Genomic DNA, 18,823 nt, shown 5'->3' with positions numbered 1-18,823 from the left:
CCGATGACTGCCTTCTCTATTATAAATATAAGCTTCACGCTCATTTCTGTTACCACAAAACGAAGAGGAAGAAGTCCAAGGTTTAGAGAGGGATATCACAGTAGTAAAGATGTCGAAAGCAGAGGTTGTTCTTTTGGATTGTTGGGCCAGTCCATTCTGCATGAGGGTAAAAATAGCGTTGGAGGAGAAAGGTGTGGAACATGAAGACAGAGGGGAGGATTTGTTTGGGGGAAAAAGTGAGCTGCTCCTCAAATCAAACCCCATTTACCAGAAGGTGCCAGTGCTGTTGCATAAGGAGAAGCCCCTGTGCGAGTCAACCATCATAGTGGGCTACATTGATGAGACCTGGCCTTCCCAACCACTGCTCCCGACTTGTCCATATGCGCGAGCTCAAGCTCGGTTCTGGGCTGACTTTATCGACAAAAAGGTTGGTTTCTCACAACCACGATAATGACTTTTTCTTTGTCCTCATAAGTACTTCCAAACATTATGCAAAAGCAGATTTTCGCACTGTCGGACCGACTGACCGATCACCTGCAATTTACAAGACAAGAAAACGGTCACTAGAGTGGCACCATCTACAACCGGCATAGAGCTACCGATGGTTAAGTCAGTAAAACATTTATATAGAGAGTTTAAAGAGAAAATGAATTCTTATTCTATTTGGGAATGATCCCCCTCCTTTATTTTAGACTTTTTATTTAACGGCCACCTACGGGGCTTGTGATTGTACGTGGAGGCTCCTAGCTAGGTGTTTTTTAGCATTTCTAATTAGTGGGCCTTTAGGTGTCAATTGGGCCCAAGGCCTTAGGCCCTAGGCATATTTATGGTATCTCCACATTACATATTTACGGAACTCGTTTTGAAGTTTTTTTCTCTAATCAAAATCAGAGTAATGCTAAAAGAAAAACTTTTGGCCCTCTCTTATCCCCCAAAAGTGATATGGTTTTTAAAATTAACATTAGATTTGGAATGGATCACTATTAAAAATTTTGATTCAATGATAATTTTAAAAGTTATATCTCATTTGGAAGAGACAAAAGTTAATCTTCCTTATAGCATTGACTCACCAAAACCACTTGTTAAAAGTTCATTCCTACAATACCATTCTATAATTTGATTTTTTTTAATTGTTTATCATTATTCTAAAAATACCATTTGAATTAGAAAAGGACTTTCAAACTTCTAATAAGTTTTAATTTGAACTAATTAATGGAGGGAAACCGGCCTAGCAAAGAACGTGCAACATGTTGTTGCATAGATCGAAGACAAAATTATGTGTTATATATATGTGTGTTTGTAAATTTGTAATATTGTTGCATTGATCGACTTCTTCCTTTGGCTAATTTTAGCTATATATATATTGAATGATTATATACTATTTTATTGTCTTACGTACTTTCCTGTTGTGATATGTTAATATATAGTTCAAGAAAGTGACAAAAAGTAGTATTTTTTTTTTCTTTACATTTTACTAAGCAATTAATCATTAGTTTATTTAATCTTTTGCTAGTTTTCTTGAATTAGTGCCTATCATTATTAGACGTTCAATGATCTTTTGTATATATATATATATATAGGTATTTAATGCGGGCAGCAACATATGGAGAAACAAAGGAGAGGCACAGGAGGTAGCCAAGAAGGAGTTCATAGAGTGTTTGAAGGAGCTAGAGGGAGCTCTTGGGGAGAAGGACTTCTTCGGTGGTGATGCCTTTGGGTTTGTTGACATCATCGCAATTGCTGTGACTAGTTGGTTTGTGGCGTATGAGAAATGTGGGGGCTTTAAGGTTGACGACCACTGTCCCAAATTCTCGGCCTGGATGGACAGGTGCATGCACCGAAAGACTGTGGCCAAAGTTATCCCAGACCCAGAAAAGATCTACGAATTTGTCCTCATGTTGAAGAAGATGAACGGCATTGATGCATGAACAGTTAAAGCAGTCCCTTCCACTGGTACTTAAATCTGCTGGGTCCTTTTCTTCCTTATCTTCTTTGGCTTTTGTTTTGTTTATTTTGTCGTCCTTTTGTGGAGGTCTTAGGCCCTCCTCCTTTTCTCAGTCACCGGAGGATTACAAATAAGGGAAAATAATCATTTTCCTCGATTTTCTATTGCAGTTTGTGATATGCTACTGAAATAGAAAGGGAAAATGTTTATTGTTTTATATATATTATCTTTCCATTACTTAATTGCTTTTAGTTATGTTGATGTTATCATCTGAGAAATAAATAATGTCGACGTTCAATATCTGAGTCCTATAAATTCTTCTCTCTCTCTCTCAAAAAAAAAAAAAAAAAAAGGTCCTAAAAATTCTAAATTATGTGATTTTTTTTGTACCCCACTTAAAAATTCTCAATGATGCTAATCCAACTAGTTGATGTGATGCTCCGTTTGTTTGAGTGTAAAATATTTTTTTGTATTTTTCGGTATTTGGTACAACCGAAAGTGATGATCAATAAAAATCATATTTAGTTTGGCTGTAAAAGTCTCGTTAATTTTTGAAAAATGATTTACAGTAAAAGCCGTAAATCGTTTTCTAGATTTAAACTCTTCATTCTTGTAGACAAGTTTGTAGGAATCCGCCACCGCTGGACATTAGAGTTTATTGGTAACCTGAATCTACCGCCAAAGGTTCCCGAAGGGTGGTATCTGATCACTGGATTTCAGCAAAACAAGCTAAAATAGGGCTGGTGCCGAAATCTGGCACTAGTCTGGCGGAATCCAGCGACGTCCCACACCATCATCGGATTACAGCAAAACTAGCCGAAATTCGGCACAAATGGCCAAATTTCGGCCACTTTCGTCGAAATCCTGCCAACCCAAATTTTGGGAAAATTGGCTGGAACCTGGGTTGGCCTGATTCTAGCCTTCATCACCAGAATTCAGCAATAGTAGTCAGAATTCGGTGAAAGTGACCGAAATCCTGTCGATCAATGACATAATCTCGTTACTGGTGATTTTTTTGTATGAACCAAACGACAAAAATTTTACGTTGAAACAAACGGAGCATGAATAAACATTAATTATGTCACATTCACCCCAATAGATTATTTTGTCAGTTGATTAGTCTCACTCAAACTAAAACGGTTGATTCACTAAATCGAACCAACCAATGAAATGATAAATGTTAAAAAAAAAATAATAAAAAACAATCTTTATATATATATATATATATCATATTTTTCATTTATTTTATAAAATTTTGAATTAATATTGTAATTTTAATCTAAATATAATATTCAATGACATAATTTAAGAGATCACATTATTTGGAAAAGAAGGATGCTCCAATTTTTTTTCCTAATTAGATATTATTACTACATGATTTGAATAGATGCTGTGATCGCGTCTGTCCTTTGGGCTTCGCAAATAGCCAAAAATATTTTCAACTCGATTCAAGAGTTTTTGCAGGTCGAGGTTGTGTGAATGTGAAATGATTTGATGTTGTGGAATTTCCACAAGGACCACAACCTTCCTATCTTGTGGCTTGCATTGCTCATTGCCCTCCATAGTTGGCTTCTCTTGCTCATGGGCCATGGCCATCACTAGCCAGACGTAGGGATTTGCATATATATGGCTTGCATTTCCTCGAGCATTTTGATTTGATCAACCATTAGAGTGAATATCTCTTTCATCATTTTCTTCAAGCTTACCAACTATTGCTCCTCCATGTCTGGCTTTGAGTGAAGCCGCTAAAACGGAAAGGCTTATCATCGAGACAGTGTTGATAAAATGGGTTATAGTGAACGTCGATTGTAGAGCGTAAGTATCTTTCATGTCTTAAGTGCAATCTTAATTATGTATATATAAGTTATTGGGCACCCTCTCCTTGTAAGTCGATTTTCAAGGATGAGTTCTACTTTAGGTTTGTATTAATTGGTATCAGAAATAACCATCAAGTCAAGTATAAGATTAGACACAGCTCGTTAAGTATGTGATCAAATGGGTTGCGGCTTTGTGGTTGAATCACGAAATGGGAAACTTATAAGTCGAATTAAAATGTTTTGATACTATATATGGATATAATGTGAAGTCATTGAATACTGATAAGTGAGTGGAACCGCCAAAAGATAAAGATTACCATTGGATTAGTGTCGATGGGATGTCGTGGACATTGACTACGAAGCGTAGTAGTATGTTACAATTCAAAGTGTCATATGTCTATTAAATGCAAATTTAACCATGTTTATATAAGCTCTTAGATATAACACTCATATGTTATGATCCTTTTTCGATAAGAGGGTTTTCTAAGATGAATTTTTAAACATTCAGGGCCATCCATTGCTGCAAGATTAGAGAGGGTTTGGGGAAAGTGACATTTTGTCAATTTGAAACCTTCGAAAACCAGACAACAATGGAGTCTTGCCTTGCAAAGAATCACAACAATTTACATGAAGTCTCTCAATTGGAGTAGATTTGGCCACTTTATTGAGGGAATCAAAGAACAAGCACTCTTATTTCGATCTTTTAGTGTATCTCATGAGAGAAGGGAGGCAAATTCTGCATCATATTTATTTGTTAAAGTATCTTCCACTCAAGTGCTAGATGATATATGGTTAGAGGATTTCCCTCATTTTCTGCCTGACATTGTTTTTAAGGAGGCAACTGCTCCTTTTATCTAAATCCCTTTGGGGGTTTTTGTAATGGTTTTCTATCAATGAAATATGATCAAATGGTTTTTTTAAAAAAAAAAAAAAAAAAAAAAGAAGAAAACCAGACAACAATGCATATGAATTACAGAGACCAAGTAACCAACAGAGGTAGTTATTTGATTGGGTTTCTAATTTTTTTTGCAAAATATCACTGTCCATAGCAATTAGTTTCAACGAACTAAAACCAATAAAAAATAATATTTAGTTAAAGTATAAAAATATTTGGAGAGCTTTGATATTTGAATATTCTTGTGAAAAATAGTTTTAAATTTTAGGGAGTTCATTGGGGATGCCATGTCCAGTATGTCTCTTCTCTAATTCAAGTCTAAAAACTTCCCATTCTTGAATATAACCTAACCGGCTAACCCCAAATCTCAAATCAAGAAATTCATCATAGCCCACTAAAATAGAATAATTAAACATGTAATTCTAGCATACAATTATATAACCCAATAATCAATTTTGATTAGTCAAAACTATATTACAAAAATCCCCAATTTTCGGCCCATTGAAATCTTAACCTTAAATCTCTACGGCCCACAAAAATCCAATTCAAATGAAAGAAAACACTCTACATGGTTAGTTTGAGGAAAAAAACACAAATATTAACCAAATTGGGTCGGGTCATGGGTCACCAACAGGAATTCTGCTGATCCAGATTTTAATCCAGCCGTCTCATCTCTAACTACAACCTCATGAGACCAGGGATTGGGCTAGGCCTGTAATCCACCAAATTGGGCTCATGGGCCGGACGATGTTGCTTGCAATATTGGGCTTAGATGGAGTTGAGACTATTTTGTTATTAAATTAACCCATGGGCCATGGCTATCTATGTGTTGTGTATATGTACGCAGTTTTTCCCATAATTAAAAGGTATTATAGAGTCATTAGAGCATTCATAACGAATTCTTAAAAAGATTTCTAAATTGAACTCTAAAAATCTATTTTAGTTGACTTATCTAGTCGATTTTCAAAACTAATAAACATAAAACTCTTTAAATATTTCTCTATTTTAACTAAATATTATTTTTTATTGATGAAATCAACTTTTAAACTCTTTACATTAAAAATCTACTTTAATTTAGAGGAAGAAAATAAAAGTATGAAAGAGAAAGAATATTAAAAAATCTGTAACTTTCACTTTTGGACTCTTCACATTTAGAGAGCATTAGAGCATCTCCAAGCGGTTGGAGGTATTTTACCCGGTCAAAAAGTACGTTTTTCTATTTTACTTAATTGTTTTTTCATACAAACTTCAGCAGAATCTTTATTTTATTCTCTATTTTATTTAATTATGATTTTCAGAGTGAGGAGAGAGAAAAAAATGTTAAACTTGGATATTGTGCTACAGTGAGTAGCAACTTATTGCTATTCACTTAGCAAAAAATATATTTTACCTACTTTGGAGCTAATCTGTTGGAGCTAAAAAAAGAGCTCATAATAAATAAATATTATGAGCCTTTTAAGTTTTAACTACTCTGTTACAAATGCTCTCACCGACCAAAGTTAAATTTAACATTGAGTAGAGAGTTTATTGTGAATACTCTTATAACTCTACTTCCCATGCGGTCTGTAATTTTTTCCTTTTTTTAAAAAAAAAAAAAATATATATATATATATATATCCAATAGAAGTATATTTATCCTTATATTTATCCTGTGGGTATCATATTCCGGTATTCCCCAGCCCCCCACTTCCTTTGTGTTGATTAGGAGAGGAAAAAAAAGGTACCCAAAAAAAAAAAAAAAATCCTTCAGAAAACAAGGACTTGATGCCAGATTTCATGTAGGACTCAATGAGAGCCACAGCCAATTACATCAAGGATAATTTTGTAAACCGATGCTACCATTACAGCATGGAAGTATTTCTGTGCCATTTTATTTTGCCCTTACCCTTTCTGTCACTACTTTTCTGTGCCAATTTTTGTGTCTACTTCCTTTCTGCTATAGCCCATTCTTTCAACACAGATGACCAATCTGGCACAATTTGTCATCATTGTTAAACTCAAATCTTTTTTTCTCTTTTTCTCTTCCTTTTGTGTTCTTGCAAAGCGTTTTAAATCAGCAATGAATTTAATCATTTAATATATACTTTTAACTAAGAAAAAGACCAGAGCAAGAAAAGGGGTGGAGGTGCTTGCAAGTAGGAGCGTGAGTTATTGAATCATGTCATGGAACAACAGACAAGTTCCCAGTCAAGACCCCACCTAGGGGACTCGGCTAAGATTTGACAAAGGGATCAATATATAGCTTCCCTGCATGCGGTCAAGTACAAGGCATATGGTTGATGGTGAGCAGCTTTCTAGCATGTCTCCTACCGTTTGTCAAGTAGGCAAGCCTAGGCATGTGGACATGTTTGAACCCGCGGATGTGTAAAAAACCGAGGTCTACTAATGCCCATGCCATTGGTGGCCTCTGGGGAGTGACAGAAACGAGCCCTCCTTTCGATATGACCCACCTCTGCCCCCAAGATGTCCCCTCATTTCGATAGAACACACTGATGACTGAACCCCATTTGGCCATTCACATGCTCCAAAACTGCTCTTCCAATCCAAGAAACTGCTGTCATTATGCGCTAATGAGGCCAACCCTGTAGATACAAAAATTTCCAAGTACTATTCCATTCAGATTAGGCTGCGGTGGCTAAATAATCCCGTGTGTAAACGATTGGGGAAGCTTATGATAAGGAACGACAATTTTGTCAAAGCTGACGACGCTGTGAAGCATGAAAATGTTTAGATATATTTTTCCATCACTCTCAGTTTGTGTGCGCTGCATAACCGATGGAGAAGCTTGAGAAAAAGAGAGGAACAAATTTTTTCTGAAATGTCATTAATTTGTGTCAAATTTCAGATTTTTTTTTGTTTTCAATTTCCTTGGTCTGTATTACCAACCAGAAGCATGTAACAATAACAGACATTTGTGAAGTCCAAAAAGGAATATGTGGGCCTGCAGAGTTCTGAAAATGATAGTCTTGTTATTGTCAAAGTTGGCTGTATATATATGGTGATGTTTATACAATGAATTCTCTGCTCCATACAGATGAGGATGAGAAAAGAAGGGTGATTGTTAACACCCTTCTTTTCTTCTTCTTCTTTGTTTTGTTTTGTTAATCCGATTAACATGATATCATAGCAGAGATATGAAAGCTTCAAAGCTTCATAACTAGACATTCTGGGGGCGGTCTGGCTTAATGGTAAGATCAACCTAGAAGATGGCATGAACAAAACCAATCACAAACATAAATTTCTACAAATTTATATATATATATATATATACTTGTTAATGAAATGGCGGGGCATGGGAGACGAAACAAGCCGTTTATTATCATATTAAAGCCCTAGACATATGGTGTGGTGGCCAGAGGCCGAGTGGTTGGCACCATGTCTATAATTGTTAGTTATGGTTAGGACTAGACAGAACACAAATGTTTTCTTAAGTTTCTCTCTCCCAACGGACATATGGACAATGGGAAGACAACTAAATCGTGGGCCTACATGTAAACAGGACGACTAACTCATGATGCTCTTCTCCATAATTCGTAGGCCCTCTTTTCCCTTTCATTTGCAGCAGATGTATGCCTCTCTTACGTGCTGGCCCTGCTGGTACATCCCAATTCATATTCATCCAAATTAATTACAGGATATTTAAATATAAGAGATATCTTTTCCTTAACAAATCATATATATCAGAATTTTTTTATTATCACCTAATTTATATTCTTTGTACGGTACATTCATATGGCCTATAAATTGGCATTATCCATCACTTCGTTAGCACGACAAGTCAATACAAACAAAATGTAGCCCTATTGACTATTAGCAACTATGAGCGTAGCCGCATAGGCCTATAAGATCGAATCACCTCAAATCTCTATCTCCTTTTGTTACTTTTGCTTTTACTATTTTATTTTAGGGTTAAATACTTCTATGGTCTATGAGTTTTGAAAACTTTATTTTTTAGTCTCTGAGTTTCAATTTGCATCACAGATGGTACTTTCAATTTTGACACGTGGCACTATATAAAAAAATATATATTAAAAAATTAAAAAAATTAAAAAACAAGGGGGTGGCCGGCCACGCCTTGACAAAAAAAATAAAATAAAATAAAATAAAAAATTCAAGATCGGTTTTGGCCATTTGGGATGGCCGGACCACCCCCAAAGGCCAAACCCTTCAATTTTTGTTTTTCCCGTTTCGCCCTTGGGGGTGGTTTGGCCAAGGGAGTGGTTCGGCCACCCCCAGACCAACCGATCTAGGTGTGGCCGAACCACCCTTGTGGCCCTTGGGGGTGGTTCGGCCACCCCCAAGGGCAAAACCGATCTTACCATTTTTATTTTTATTTTAATTTTTTTTTTTTCTGTCAAGGGGGTGGCTGAACCACCCCATGGGGGTGGTTCGGTCACCCCAGACCGGCCAAGGGGGTGGCTCAGCCACCCTTTTTTTTCAATTTTTTTTTTTTAATTTTATTATTTTTTAATTTTTTATATAATGTCACGTGTCAACCTCTGAGGTTGACACATAGCGGACCGTTAGTTTTTGGACGGAAAACTTGACTAAGGTACCAATTCGTTCTTTTCCCAAAATTGAGGTATCATCTGTGATGCAATTTAAAACTCAAGAACAAAAAAGGTATTTAACCCTTTATTTTATTATTATGCTATCAAAATCATTTTTTTATAAACTTGTCTAAGGTATTTGAAAACCGTCGTCGCATGACTTTTCTCAAAATACAGGTGCTTCTAGGTTTAGGTCTGGTCAAGAAACAACACCTACAAGTTGCACAAGCCCAAATCCATACTACGCCGACCAAGCAAAGCTGTTCCAATCTCACACGTGCCCCTAAAAGATCTATCTAAATAGTCCACACGCTTCACGTGCCATCGTCATTAGTTGTTGTTGGTGTTTCAACCCTATAAACGAAAGCAAAGGCTATCAATATGCTAAACCAAGAAAATTTCCTCTTCGCATGTGCCGTTATATGCCACTTTAAAGTATGGTTCTTCATCCTATGGGCTTCACGCACCGTGATAGATTCCATACAGCCTTTCACGCGTCCCACACACTTATATACACACATTCCACATGTGCACGTCTTTCTCACGAGCTACACATGCGTGCATTGGATTCTCATATTACCCGATCTGATCATCAGCCTGTTAATGGATCTAGTTTCAATGGTCCATTGTTAGCCCAATTCAGTGGCAAGTTACGACCTATTTTTAGAGGCCTATTTGCTAGCCCAATTTGAACGGCGCATTGTCGACCCAATCCATCGGCCCTCAATTGACCCAACACCACCACCTCCGACCACTGTCTTTGCTGTCATTGGCCACCATCTTTGTCATCACCTGTCACCATTTCCGCTTTTATTGGCTATCATCTCCATCCTGTTTACCCTACCCTGACGAGTAAGTCAACCTGCAAGTCCACCCATTTGAGTAAGTTCTAAGTCAACCTCCAAGTCAATCCATTGGTCAAACCTACAAGTCCACCCATTCAAGTTAGTTCTAAGTCAACCAATGAATCAACCCTTTTGTCAACTCGAGTTAAAAGAAACAAAAAACAAAAAATAGTTAATTTCCTTTGAAACTTAAGCGTATGTGAGACGCATAATTTATACTTCAATGCTCACAATTAACATTTGTGCAGTAAAATATGCAACAAACATGTAACATCCCGATCCCATATTAGGAAGATGAGTAGCCCACATAGGGTATATGGTTTATATAAAGACATTCATAAGTGCTAAGTCTCACATTGCTTACTTACTAGGTGGAACTATGCTTTACAAGTGATTATAGGGAAGTTCTAACTTGACTAGTCCTTTTGAACTAATAGTGCATATGTGGCAATAGGCTTTCATTAAGAGGAATGGATAGCTCACAATCTTTGATCAATTTTGTGATGAGGCCACAAAAGTAATAAAGTGGTAGTATCATCAAAGGCCTCTATCATATGTACTACAACATGAGTACATAAGCAAATGGGAGTCCCCTCAACTATCCCATAGGCTAACCTAACCCTATCAAAATTGGCCTATTTCGGAATGACAATTAATGGGACAAACATTTTGCATTAGTATGCGAGCAAGAAGTCGCATAGGTGGAGAAAGATGAGCTATAAATAGCTTTTTCATGCTCAAGCAATAAAAGTCTAGCTTCAGGATTAAACCCTACTTGAATTTCTGTGTGGTTAGGGCGATCAAGTGTGGGAAAAGGATAATCAGGATTAGGCACAATTGGAATCTGTGTCACTTGTGAAATGACTAAAGGAGTGACATGGATTTTGAAGCCTAAGAGTACTTTTGTTGTGAAATGAGGAGGAGACACTTACATTAGCATATTCGCGTAAAACTCGTGAACAAGTATAAGATAAGCGTTGATTTGTTGAAACAAACTTAACCATCCCTTGTCTTTAAAGATGTCAAGGATGAAAACAAAAGAAGGGTCCTTAATGTCAGTCGCCTTTACCCCTAATTCAACCACAAGTATTCTCGTCTGAAACTTTTCCTTGAATGCCTTTTAATTTCCATATCTTATTTGAACAATCATGATTGAAAAATAAGCCAAACAAGCAACTACAACCACAAACACACAAGCCAATCACCTTAGCAAAAGGTGATGCACAAGCCATGACATTGCACATGTGTGTACTCACTAAATACTTGGGTCAAAACTTACCTAAGTTTGAATAGCCTTTCAAACCTATCTCACTCACCAAATTTAGGTATGACACATGCAAATGAGATGATCAATGAATGCGGACATATGCACCATGTTAAAACTCAATACTAACGATAGATAGATGGGAATTCAATTCTAATACTCCCTTGAATCCACGCTCCACCAGTGAAAGAAATGGGAGACAATACTCCATGTAAAAAGGAAAAATGTCATTATAAGAGATACACATTATACACTCACTCAAGCCTCTCTGGATATTCTCCTCTCTAAGCTCAATCCACTGACTTAAGCATTAGAGTAATCCTCTGCCAAAGCATCCAACAAGGATCTTCGCGCTTGACTTCAATCACTTATGCAGTTCAATTCTTTCGGCATAGAGTTTGGGTGCAGTCGACTGATTCTTTATATATATATATATATATATATATATATATATATATATATATATATATATATATATATATATATATTTGGTGGTGGATCCATAACTCACGTGTCATATGATCCCAACAAAAGATGCGCCACAAGTCATTGATTTTGTTAGGGTAGAAAAATTATAGTTTTGACAATAATAAGTTATATTGGTTAGTGCTATAAATCAGTTGGATTGAAGATTATAGTGAAAAAATTCAGCTTCTAGCTAGGTTTTGGGGAGAATGTATTGAAGATTATTTTGCAAATTTTAAATATTCAAAGTATATGTTTATTTGGGATGGAAAGCTTCAGTTTGAAGTTAAGAACTCAACAATGAGTTATTTTCAAGTGGAGGGGTCCAATATATGTAGGATGCTATACACATAATTAGAATATTTTTACTTTTAATTTTATAAAAGTATCCATACAAATTTAGTTTTTTACATAATAATACTGGGTAATTATATTTTTTCCCATCGACTACCGGCCATTGTCAATATACCTCTACGAACTGACACATCGACCACAAAAGAGTATGAAACTGCAATTTTCATACCGTTTCCCTCATTCCATTAGGGAATCTCATTAAATCGGACAGAATGTTCCATTTTTAGACGTTAAATTTTGTTTAAAGACATAAATGCTCTCAAACAATAATTTAATTAAAAAAATATTAAACCTAATATATTTTATGTAAATTTTGATTTTAAGTTAGGATATTTGAGTCTTTCCACAAATTTGCCTGACAAAAGGGAGATAACGGTATGAAAGTGGTAGTTTCATGCTCTCTTTTGAACGAGGTGTCAATTCGTAGTAGCATGTTGACAATGACCGGTAGTTGATAGTAGAAAAAGTAATTATCCATAATAATTAGTTTATATGAAGCCTAAAAAATTGTCCTAAATGGAAAATTAAGTTGAATTCATGATTAATATTTCTCTACTTTGTAGATTCTAAAATTTACCTTTGAAGATTCAAGCTTTTTGAGAGTTGAGTTGTCTTTTCTTAGCTAGATATCACCACTTCATCGGTCGAAGCAAAGCACATTCATACCACTCCCCGCCGTCTTATTACATATAAAATTATCTCCATCTCCATCTCTCTCTCTCTCTCTCTCTCTCTCTCTCTAAATGATTGAGCCCAATTGCCGTTAGTAAATTTTCTCGATCCACGAGGAGAGGATGCTTAGAAAAATTCACAAATAAGTTAGCTTGTTCGTAAAAAGGCTACTTTACCTTGATTAGTGATCTTAATTAAATGCCTCAAAAAAAAAAAAAAAAAAAAAAAAACTTAGAACACGAGTGAGAGTGAGAGTGAGAGTGAGCACTAGAGGACATTCTTCCAAAAGTAACTTTAACTATAATGTCTTAAATCATAGCGATGATGAGAATCTAGTTGACCCTTCTCCCAAAACACTGAAATGAAACAAAAAATGAAAAGAAATTTTTGTCTATTTGATTTACTTTAGGATTACTTTGAACATACAAAAGTACCCACGCACGTGCCAAACTCAGTACCCCATCACTTTCGCTTCAAAAGCTGTCCTCTGCGTGGCCGGAGAAGGGGGGGTTGCGGGGCCATGGCCCCCCTTCTCCCAAAGCCCCGTGGCCCCGTGGCCCGTCTACGGTCTACCTCAAAGAAATTATATATATGGTGATTTGATGCATGCTAAAAAATTATATAGCAATTAAATGTCTATCATAATATAATTCTTAAAAAAAATATATATATATATATATTATGGATTTTTTTAGGCCCAAGTCCAAAAGCTACTACGTTAGTCATAAAAAATTCCAAAAAAGAAAAATTGCATAAGATGACGCATCGTTTTCACACTTTTCTCGCATACTCATTATTGTTCTTCAGAGCTTCCTCCCCTACTTGATAACTCGGCTCTTTACTTAGCTTTCTTTTCATTTTTCGTCTTTCTTTTTTGTCTCGGCAAGTAAAAAAAGTAACTATCTAAAAGATATATACATATTACATATGATTTAAAGCTAGGTATTCGATAAATCTTATTCCTCTTCATCCTCTTAGCCTCCTCTTCTTGTTCTTCTCCTTCTCTTAGCTAATCTCGTTATATTATATGTTATTTTGACTAGAATATAAATAAAGTTAACTACTTTAATTATGAGCATGTGATTGTTAATTAGGCCTCTACACGTACAGTCAACACCCACATTAACAGACCATAAAATTTGTTAAATTGCTAAGCAACGTAGGCACTTTTATTGTTTTAGTGTAATTTTTCATGTAGGCATGCGAATAATCGAAAGCAAATGCAAGTCTCCATGATGATGTTTTCGATCTTGTTATTCTAGAATAACATCTGGGTTTTATTGTATTCCCTATTTTGTAAACTATCTTGTTAAATTCTTTAGAAGAGAATAAAATACGTTTTAAAGATATAACCGTTACAATCGAGTCTTAAAGTCTCAATTTTATTTTTCCTACAAATAATTCCTGTCCGCATTATGAGTACTCATGCATGCTTCAGTAAACCCTAATTCAGTGAATATTCCTTACAGGAAGAAAAGCAGCAAAACTAGTGATGCTTAGGGACAAAGCCTAGAAATGTCTAAGTATCGTCTCTCTTGAGTGTAAAACAGTAAAATAACTAGAAGAGGTTGTCGATTTCCTTTTCTTTTCTTTTTTTGAAATGAGCAAAAGTTTGGACCCTTTCAAGATTCGTGCTTTCATCTTTGGGCAAAGAACATAGTAATTTTTTTTTCTACTGTTGTAATAATGACTCTGAATAACAAAGTAATATTGAAGAGATGCTGCTCTTTTTGTGTTTAGTGCAAATTGGCTTCTATCCCTCGACCACATTTTTTTATCGTCTCCCGATGCTTCTCAAACGCCACGAGCACACTACTTTTGGAAATATTTGAAGTTACTATTTCACCTAATAGATAGATAGAATGGGGAGGACTGAGTGAAACTGAAAAAGCAGGTGCGAATCCATATGCATGAACAGAGGCAACCAAAGTGGGAAAGAAAGCCAGTGTTTGTCATATAATTACCGCAAGAAATAGCCGGTCCCATATAAAGTAACTATTCAATCAGCACCCTTTTTACCTTTCTCTAAGAATAAGGTAAGCTCTCCGTTTACCCGTGAATACATTAATCCTCCACTTTCTTCCTTTTACGGGAATTCACCAGCAAGGTAAAACCCACCTGGAGTCAAGTAAATTAAATAAAAATGAACAAATTTAATCTATGGTATCGATTTTGGGATAGAAATTCTCTACAAATATAATTGAGTTGTAAAAAGTACTTCTAACCCAGTTTGTAAAACATTTATGTCATTAAACTATTATACAACTTGTAGTAAAAAATGAAATTAATAATACGTTTTATCAATAGAACTAAGCAATATATATATAGAATAATTAAACACAAATAATGTTCCTTGATATTTGTTTAATATTGGACTATTGAAATCTTGTTCATATTTGATTAGATTCTGTTTATTTCGGCGTAAAATATTTTTTGAAAAATGTTTTCTTATTTTTTGGTAGTTGGTGCGACCGAAAATAATAATCAAATCAAAAAATTATTTTTTTTAAAAAATAATAAAAAACATTTTACATTGAAAGAGACGTATCTTTAATTAATGGTTTCTTTTGTTCATAACTAATTAATTCGAAGTGCTAGCTTTACGTACTGGTATTTATATCTAAATTAAACGTGCTAAAAAGCAGTGGCTTTAAACTAATACGACTTGCTAGGCACATGCATGCTACCTAAGGTAACGATACCTACCCCCCCCATAAAAAATTAAAAAAGAAAGGAAAAAAAAAACTAAATTAATCAAGGTTAGGCATAAATACTGCTGATGGTTGTAGACTACCTACATGGGTAGCCCGCAATCTGAACTATAAATTATTGGCTTAGAAGTTAGAGTGCTCGAGAACATTCATAAAAAGAAGTTATGATGAGATCGAGTTATATATATATCGATCTATCAATCGACGGGTTTTATTCATTTTCATCTTATATATGACATCTTATAATATTTTAAAGATATTTAATAGGTTAAAAAACTGAGTTAAACCTTTTTTTAATAAAAGTAATGCTCTATTTTTTGTCCATATATATATATATATATACAAAAAATCGTTAGATTTCAATATTAATTCAAACTAAATTAGAAGAACTTTATTATTTACTGATTCATTTAAACTCTTTTGCTATATGGAAATAATCTTGTTCACACATCTCTGAAAATGAATAAGTTCCTATATATCAATATAGGACAAAATCCACCATCACAATTTAATAAACAAATGATAATATTGCCGTTTTCCCAAAAAAAAAACACACCAAAGGGCCAAGGAATGCCCATGTGCACTGCTGCATTGAGTCAAAAGAAGATAAATATAAGTAAAAGTAAGTGAAGCATGCACTACTTTTCTAACTTGGCACACTTGCTGTGTCCATATATGGCTCCAAGCTGCACAACAAGTGGCCTAGCTCCATACCCTTTTTCCTTTATAGTCCGCAGCACTATAAGATTATATCCTCTCTTCTTCTTCTTCTTCTTTTCTTTGAATATATAAGACCCTTTTCATCACTATTTCTCCTGATTTTTGAAAAAGAAAAAAAGAAAGAAAGAAAGAAATCCCACGTGTTGAGTATTTGATTCTTAGACTTGGCTATTGTTTCGAAATTTCTTGAGCATATATAGTAAGTTAAAAACCAGGTAAAAAACCAAATCATGCAGTAACTCTTGTTATCGCCAACATTAATGCTGCATGTGTGGTGTCTCTGCTTCTGCTCAGTGCTCGATCACCAATATCAGATACGCATATTTATCTTGTGGGCCAAGTTTCCCATTGATTAGATATCCTTTACTGCCCAACTATAAACAAATCAACCGCATGTTTGACATATGCATGAAGCAAAGCTGCAAAGACAAGCTTTGAATTTAATGTGAAAAGGAAATAAGGATGTAAAGGTGCACTGTCGAAGAGTCCAACGTGAGTGGCAGTCTGCAGATTGCCAGGCTTCAGCAGCTCTGACTTTTGTAACCTAACTTTGGAACCATTTGGAAATTATCAAACACAGACGATCCCTTCTTTATCTACCACTTAACAACTTTCTCTCTCTCTCTCTCTCTCTCTCTCTCTCTCTCTCTCTCTCTCTCTATCCGGGCAAACAGTTAATTTATATATACAGCTACAAATCGTTTAAGATTTATTTCAATTCAATAAGATAAAAATCACCATTCATGAGTTATATAATTATGAGACTTCAAAATGTTAGTCCTTATACATTGGGTGTGTGGGTTATTCATATTGAGCGAGTCAATTATATATAAATGTTCATGAGTGCTAAATTTTCTATTAATTTTTTTTACTAAGGCTAGCTCAGCTTAATTTTGTAATTTCAAAAATATGTTTAAAGTAATAATACAAATATAACTAGCGATTTTTCTAAATTGGTGCAATAACATTATTATTTCATACAATTCATCACACTTCTCATGCAATTGATCGTTTGAGTCCCCAGGAAAAAAAAAAAAAAATTGATCGAATGAGTGAACCAACAATATAATAGGTCTAGATCGAGAGTGGTATGACAGATATATATTGAGAGGGCAATTAAAAATATAAAAGTTTAATTACTTGTTATTTGTAGAAGATTATGATATACATTGATAAGAGCTGTACGTAACACCCTACGTACTCTTATGTTCAATAGATAATTAGCCCATATATATAGATCAGTGAGTGTATTCTAAAAAAATTTATGAATATTAAGTTTTACATTAATATTTTTTTTAGGTGAGCTTGGGTTTTATAAGTAATTTTAGAAAACTTTCAAATTAATTAGTTATTTTAGGGTGATAGCGTAATAGCTAATGCTTTTTTTGAGTTGTTACAAAACTGCATGACATGTCGACCTTGACGGAGACGTCAGAGATTTAAGGATCCGGAGCTTAGCTTTCAAATTGTACTTGTTAAATCACAACTTATTTCAAAAATTCAAGCTTATAAAAAATGATTAATCTAATAATTTAATTAATAAATAATGCTTTTCCTAAATTGTTCGAGATCTCGCTCATCTATATGTGTCACTCTTAACTCTAAGCAACGTACTGATGTACTAGTCGATTTTTTCTTTTCAATTAATTTTCACCTCAATTTGATATGAGTAGTACTGCATAGATAGGGATGGCCGGTCATATTGTTATGGAGTGCTTCCCTTTCGATTTATTTTAGCACAAAAGGGAAGCAAGTAGCAATGCATTTAGGGGTGTAAACCGCATTATATGACAGATAATATCATTACTTTGCATTCACATTTACTTTTTGCAGATAGTAAATTTTAGTAATTGTATCTGTATTTACACTTTGTAGAATTCACCTATAACTAAACACGTGCGGGCGGTCTTTTTTACTAATTACCAGTACGTACCGACACATTTGCTTCCGTCCGCAACCCATGCAGACGGGCGAATAACCGATGCAAACCGATTTTTAACTGTTCACTTGAACACTCAATTGATCTTGACATAAAAGTACAATTCGATTTAGGTAAGGATTTGGACATTCATTTTTTGACCATTCAAATAGTGGTCAAAATCGTAAGTGGCGCATGAGAAGGCACAAACTGTGCAATTAGATGCATGGCAGATCCAGCATAGTAAAATCTCTTCTTTAGTCAATTCTAAAGAATATTCTTTCAAAGGGGAAAGACAGGCACTTGCCTTCCTTTTCCCTACCTTTGCTTAGTTTTTTCAAGAGTCTAAATTAATTTTTTTTTTTTTTTTTTTTTTTTTTTTTTTTTTTTTTTTATAAAAAAAGATAAAAAAATGTAATTAAATCTAGATTCTTAAAAAAATTACAGCATAAATGCTGTAATTTATTTATTTAATTTTTTTTATGGTACTTAATTAAGCCAAATCCTAATTAACAAATTAAGTGAGAAGTGAGATTGGTTTTACTCCCCCTTTATAGATCGAGTGATATTGACCGTACCAATTATTAAAATAGGATTACATAGATTGGAGCAATGGAGTCCCATTGTAGTGGATACCATTCACCACCGAATCCAACATCTTCACATG

General features: G+C 34.8%; 1 protein-coding gene across 1 annotated transcript; it reads left to right on the top strand.

Moving 5' to 3' along the window:
• Nucleotides 1-41: 41 nt before the first annotated feature.
• LOC133861806 (probable glutathione S-transferase) lies at nucleotides 42-2,214 on the top strand. The gene is made up of 2 exons (XM_062297622.1): nucleotides 42-427; nucleotides 1,581-2,214. Exons 1-2 carry the CDS (start codon nucleotides 110-112, stop codon nucleotides 1,926-1,928), a joined length of 666 nt encoding a protein of 221 aa, XP_062153606.1. The 5' UTR covers nucleotides 42-109; the 3' UTR covers nucleotides 1,929-2,214.
• The last annotated feature ends 16,609 nt before the right edge of the window (nucleotides 2,215-18,823 follow it).

This window comes from Alnus glutinosa, chromosome 2 (genome assembly GCF_958979055.1).
Source record: "Alnus glutinosa chromosome 2, dhAlnGlut1.1, whole genome shotgun sequence".
Classification (NCBI taxonomy): domain Eukaryota; kingdom Viridiplantae; phylum Streptophyta; class Magnoliopsida; order Fagales; family Betulaceae; genus Alnus; species Alnus glutinosa.
The sequence above is the reverse complement of the archived record's forward strand: the minus strand, read 5'-3'. Positions and strand labels throughout refer to the sequence as shown.